This window comes from Solanum lycopersicum, chromosome 7, assembly GCF_036512215.1.
Source record: "Solanum lycopersicum chromosome 7, SLM_r2.1".
Lineage (NCBI taxonomy): Eukaryota > Viridiplantae > Streptophyta > Magnoliopsida > Solanales > Solanaceae > Solanum > Solanum lycopersicum.
This window is the reverse complement of record NC_090806.1, coordinates 59,363,431-59,369,994: the sequence shown is the minus strand read 5'-3', so window position 1 is coordinate 59,369,994 and position 6,564 is coordinate 59,363,431. Positions and strand designations below refer to the sequence as shown.

Here is a 6,564-nt window from a genome sequence, read left to right as displayed (position 1 = left end):
AGGATTTATGAAAACTTACTAGTTGGAAAAAAATAGTGTGTTTGATTGACAGAAATAAAAAAGAAAATTTTTAGTTATGAGATAAAATAGCACGCCCAAAGCAGAGAAACCATGGTTTATTATTTGATATCTTATCAAATGAGTCTAAATGTTGTTAAGAGTCTCCTACAGAGTCGGATTCGTTCAGAGCTCTTCAGACCCATTAAAAGATTTTTTTTTAAAAATAAAACAAATAAACTTAATGGGCTGAATCTGAATGATTCAGACTTAGACCTAAAAAAATAAACTTACTTAATGAGCTAAATCTGAATGATTAAGATATAGACCTCACCTTAATCATTATATATCTCCGCAAAAGTGGCTTGCGATTAACAACTAAGAATAGCAAACTAAACTATATAAAGATGGTAAGAATATCGTTTTTTTATATATAAATTAAAATGACCCCATGGTCATAATTAATTTTTTTTTTTTAAAAAGAGAGACAGGCTGGTAGGATTAATAATATACCCAAATAGGATATCCAATCGTCATAAACGTTAGAAGTATCAGATGAAAGTTGGAATTACAAAAATATGAAAAAAATAAAAAGATATTAATAATTTTAAAACGGACTAAAAAGAAAAAATAATGAGATCTTCTTTCAAATTCAAAAAGATTTGGATCATTTCTTGATTTGTGGGTGACATTCTTGCGCAAAAGTCGCGCTGATCTTTTCTAAATGGTTTCAATTTTATTGGTGTCCCCATCAAAGGGACGTAAAGAGACACTAGAAAGTAGAATTCAAGAAAAGACTAGCAACCTTTATCTTATTTAGGAAATTACCAACAACACAACCAAAATACTTGATAACAATAGGAACATTGAGGACACTCATCAATCTTAAACAAGTAACATTCTATCTTGTGATATGCGCGATGAAAGAATCCAACTCCATTCGAGAAACACCACCTTCCTCCGTGGACCGCTTTACAGCCTTCCTTAGTTCTTGTGCTCTTTTCCTAATCATATCACCTTCTTCCGATGCCATTAATTTGCAAACTGTATTTTGAATGGTGGAAGCAGTCACTAACTCATTCCGCTGCTCCCACTCCCTAACATGGAGCCCTATTTTTAACACTTCCGCGACTAAAAAAGCATTTTTTGGTTGATCAAATTGGATAGGCCAAGCGGCTATTGGCACACCTTCAATAATGCTTTCTAAACAAGAAGTCCATCCACAGTGACTCATGAAGCCACCAGTAGACGGATGAGCGAAGATTTCTTGTTGAGGTGCCCATTCTCTCACCACTAAGCCAACCCCTTTTACCCTTTCTTCAAATCCTTCTGGCAACTCAAGTGTTCCTGATCTATTCTCTTCGCATTTATTGTTAACAGGATCTCCTACATCAGCATTTCTAAGTACCCATATGAACTTTTGTTTGCTTAGCTCTAAACCAATTGCTAGCTCCTTGATTTGTTCAGCTGAAAATGAAGTAGATGTTCCAAAAGACACATAAATAACTGATTTAGGAGGCTGTTTGTTAAGCCAATCCAAACAGAAGTGTTTGGTTTGGACCTTATCATGATCTTGTGTAAGGAGAATTGGTCCTAATGCCCATAACTTTTTGTTTTGCATGGTGGCAAGATTTGCCATGGAATCAACAATAGCAGTACCATCAATTACTTGACTTGTGTTAAAGATATCACCAGCATTCTTGCCCATGCAATGATTTAGATACTTAGCATGGTGCTCCACATCCTCAGGGTTGTAACATCCATCATTGGAAGGTAGCCTTTTAAGAAGCGCTTCTTCAAGTGGAATAGGGAATCCTGCAGCTGGGGCATAGTGACTACAATACATATCGAAAATAGGTAGGCAATGAAATACATAGGATTCTCCATTGGGATATGAAGAAATATCCTGAACATTATAGGACATTAAAAGATCATGAACAACAACAATTCGTCTTGCCTTTGAGGAGATATCTCCAAGGAAAGAAGCAATGGGTTCACGTGTTCGCATAGAAGCATGCCAAATATGCATGGGAATATCTGGAGGAGGATCTTCATTAGGAATTTGGAGGTCATGGAAGTGGATTTTCTCTATGTCACAAGGATTTAAGGTAGTCGAGTGTTGCCTAGCTTCACGGTTAGAGGCGGCTAAGCCGAGATAGTAGACCGGTAGACCATAGGAGGAAATTCTACATGCAAAATGGAGAAGTTGTCGGAGATGGCTTTGAAGATGTAATGGAGCTATCACAACAGCTACATCATCTTTGTTATCCATGTGTGAAGATGTTGTGGAGTATAACTATTAGTATTTTTTTTTTTTTTTTTGAAGACTTATTGGAGTGTTACTCTAAACAAGGATATATAGATATGAAGTAACAACTACCGAATACCAACAACCGTATTTTTAATGTTTGCATATGAAAATAATAATTTAAACAGACAGCCTAAAATTTAGATTCATCATTTTTCCAAATATATACTTCAATGTGTTGAGAAGAAAATATCATAAATAAGTCCATTAATTTATGTATTTTGAATCATGTTAAATTTTAACTACTTTAAATTATATATTAATCATTATGATTTATAATACTTCTAAAATAGTTTTCAATTGATATACATATATATATATAACTATTTCTATCTCAATTTATTCGACACATGAAATTTTGAAATTCAATCAAACTTTTAATAAAAATAAAAATTTAGTTGTCAGTTATTGTAATTTGTTAATTTAAATTTTAATTGTCAAATAATAATCTCAATCTATGTATCACGTGTGAAATTTAAAATTCAATCAAATGTCGTTTATCATTAATTATTGTCACTAATAATATACATTATTTTCACTGTTTCAATTTATATGACACAAATAAAATTTTAAAAATTTAGTTTTTATTTTTTATTATATAGAAGAAGAAGAAGAATTTACTACCTTTTCACGTGCGCATAATGGGTGTACTGTATGTTAAATAGGTGCTGGGAGTGGGGTGTGGGGGGCGAATGGATGTGTTGAGTGAATACATATCTTTTTATTAATTAAATAGAAGTCATGTGTGATGATTTAAAATAATAAATAAATTTTTAATTATAAGATATGATTTTCATCCAAATATATACTTGAAAAATGAAAAGAATAAATAATGAAAAGGAGTTAAATTCATGTTGCGTCTTGTGTGGTTTGTTCACATGTAGAGAGAGTGACACCTATATGCAGTATGGGAGTTGAAGAAAAAAAGAAATAAAATGAGGGGAGCGGGTCAGTTCTGACGTGGGAGATGGGTGAAGTGGGAAGGTAAATTTAAAATTAAAGAAAAAATTGAAAATTAGTCAAAAAGTAAGAGAAAAAATAAAAAAGAAAAGGATAAAGCAAAATTTAAGATAAATATAATTATATTTTAAATTAATTATCACGTGTCATGCAGTCATTAGTGTATGATGATATTTATTTTTTAAAATTTCGTATTAATATGATAAAACACCCCCATAATTAAATTATCTTTTAGAAATTTTAGAGAACTACCTTACATTTTCTCTTTTCACATTTACTTGTTTTTTTAATTTTACATACCTTTTCCTTTGACGCAAATGGATGTGTTGTGTGATTTTTATTTTTATTTTTTTTTAAAAAATAGATAGTTATTATTTTTAACTTAAAAGAAGTTAAAATGTTTATTTCATATATATAAATATATATATATAATTGGACTTTAAAAGAGTTGGTGCTTTCTCCCTTTTCAATGCACATACCATAGAACATATACTAGTTAAGGATTCCATTAACATAAAGCATGATCATAAGCGAAGACATATTATCATAAAGTCATGTGAACATTTCATAATCAAAAGATCATATAAACATAACATAAAAAACACTTATCAATAATCTCATCCTCAACCTATAAGTGCAATGATCATGTGGAGCCCCATAACCTCTCACGATCATATAAATAAGATAAGAGACCATGAGTAAAGCTTTGCTTCATATAACTTTGAAACATAATTATTCATCACATTATAATCCAATAACATATTCATCGTAATGACCAATGCAGTATGTTATCACACAACTCCAAGACCCTCAGGTGATATGCCATAAAATCATATACACGTATAGTGCACCAAAGAAACAAACCACTTTAGTGGGATTGCTATAAAGGGGTAAGTCGTGATTTTATATATAATATATAACAAATACAATTCCTTAAAATAATGAACAGAAAAAGTAATACTAGTTTGATTTATCCACAATAAATTTAACCAAAAAATTAAATTTACTTCTATTATTTGATATTTCATACCCTATTTAGTTCTTCATTTTTTTTACTTGAATACATCTTAAAAAATTATATTCAAAGTTTGGAATTGTTATAATAATTTTGGTTAAAAATTTAACATATTTCAAAACTTTTTTCAAAAAAATAATAATTGACATAGTGAATTTACAATTTTATCTCTTTTAATTGATAATATTTCAAAATCAATTTACTGATTAACAAGGTTTTACTTTTTCAAAAACATTAATTTTATAAATAAATTGAGAACGTAATAAGGAAAAAATATTATTATTTGTTAAAAATGATAAAAGTAAAAAAGAATTAAATATAAAATCAAAAATAAACAAGGAAAATGAAATAATTTTGTAGTATACGTGATTTGTCCAACAAGGGGTGGCATTAACTTTATTTTTGTCAATTCTGAACTCTGGTCCACTCCTTGAAATGAGAATTCATTAGAGTCTGTTTCATGTAAATTGAATACTTCTCAATCACGGGAAGATATTTGACTAAATACAAACAAACAAAAAAAATTGAAAATATCTTATAAAAGATGAAATGAAAAAATTAAAATTAAAATTAAATATTTTATTAAAATATGTAAAATTTTATACTAGGAAAATCTTTCTATGTTGGCAGATCTATGTATGCTGTACGTTAAATCAAAGCTCCATTATTTATGTTCGACAGCTATATTTTGAAAAATGAGCCCCATTATTTTTTTTTATGGTCCTAAAAGATTTTTATTAAAGAGGACCTAAGAAGATTTTTATTTTTCTGAAAGAACTAAATTAGAAATAGCAATAGCAAAATTTGAAATTTTGCTAATTAAGCTTAAAATAAGAGTTTTTGGTCAATTTTAAATAATCATAATTTTTGGTATATGATGAGTTGGCCTATAACATATCAAATGAAAGATGTTGAAACCTTCTTTACAACGTCATCGAATTTGTTAATTTTAAACTCGTATAAGGAAGATATAACCGTTTGATGTCATATTATTCAATTATATCATAGTGATAAAATAAATTATCTCATTTATATAATAGGATAAGTTATTTCAGAATAGTTAATCTCAAAATAACTTATCCTAAAATAACTTGCTTCGAACTAAACGATCCCTAAAATATTTGAACCAAAATTTCATGTGTCAATATTTGCTCTAACACGTTCGTAATCTTGATTTCATGAATACTTGTAAGATCAATCCTTGAGGTCTTACCTAAAGCATCACCGCTTCAATATACATATAAGCAAAATTAGTTATTATGTTCATTTACTAATTTCATTCAGAATTAATTCAACCTCTTTATGAAACACTATGCCCTATGAAATTTGTCAGTATGCTCATATTATTTCAGGCACTTAACAACTCCTTAACTCTTCACATAACATTTGTAGTACACTTGAATCAAAACTCTAAATGAGAAGACCCATTAAATTTGTATGGTCAGAGTATATATATAGTAATACAAAGTTGAGTTCCCATCATTTAAATTTAGTTTTAAGGACATAGATTAGGAGTATTCAATTTTCAACATTTCGAGTTATATACATCTTTTTCTTTTAAAAATATATAATATTTTAGCGATGTCGATATACATCTTATTAATATACAAGAGTGTAATACTGGTGCAATTCTTTAATATTTTATCTTTGTAATTTTTATATTGTCTCATCATGAAATTAACGAATAATGTATCATCAATATAAATTGCGGTGTACACGTGGGAGTGTTTCACCCTTAATCATAAGTCTCATGTTCGAGCTCTGGGGTTAGGAGAAAATCTTGTTGGAAGCGTTTAGTCGGAGCTTCAATGTGTGCTCCAGACGCCGAGTAAGAAACAAAAAAGATGGATAATATATTGGGAAAACTGTATAAAATAGCAAATTATTAATTCAAGTCAAATGTTATAACCACAATTTGATTTAATTGTAACTCGTAGCAAACAATTGTCATTCGCCTATCTCCCCAGATTTCTTGCTCGCCAGTCTCCCTCGGCTCTCTCACTTTGTACAAGCACAAATGTATAAAATGTGTTTGTGTTTGTATAAAGCAGAGAAAACTGTATATACAAATATATATACATACATTTTCATCATATACCCTAATAATTAAACAAATATAGATCTTTCCGTTGCCAGTTCTCTTTGCCTTTCTCTCTTTCTCGCTTCATACAAACACAACTTATACAAATTACAATGTATAATTTGTGTTGTATAATGCGACAGAGATGTATATATTTTGATATACAAATTTTATTTCGATTCAAGTGTATACAGATACAAATTT

General features: G+C 29.4%; 1 protein-coding gene and 1 non-coding gene across 2 annotated transcripts; both read right to left on the bottom strand.

Annotated features, from left to right (window-relative positions):
• Positions 1-653: 653 nt before the first annotated feature.
• LOC112939989 (U6 spliceosomal RNA) lies at positions 654-757 on the bottom strand. Its single transcript, XR_003247600.1, has one exon. It is a non-coding gene; the product is annotated as a U6 spliceosomal RNA (small nuclear RNA).
• GAME17 (UDP-glucosyltransferase) lies at positions 714-3,235 on the bottom strand. Its single transcript, XM_004243589.5, has one exon. The coding sequence runs from the start codon at positions 2,267-2,269 to the stop codon at positions 899-901; it is 1,371 nt and encodes a 456-aa protein (XP_004243637.2). The 5' UTR covers positions 2,270-3,235; the 3' UTR covers positions 714-898.
• Positions 3,236-6,564: the final 3,329 nt, after the last annotated feature.

Bases quoted from the DNA above. Each gene is read 5' to 3' on its own strand.
- GAME17 (XM_004243589.5), bottom strand. From the start codon at position 2,269: ATGGATAACAAAGATGATGTAGCTGTTGTGATAGCTCCATTACATCTT.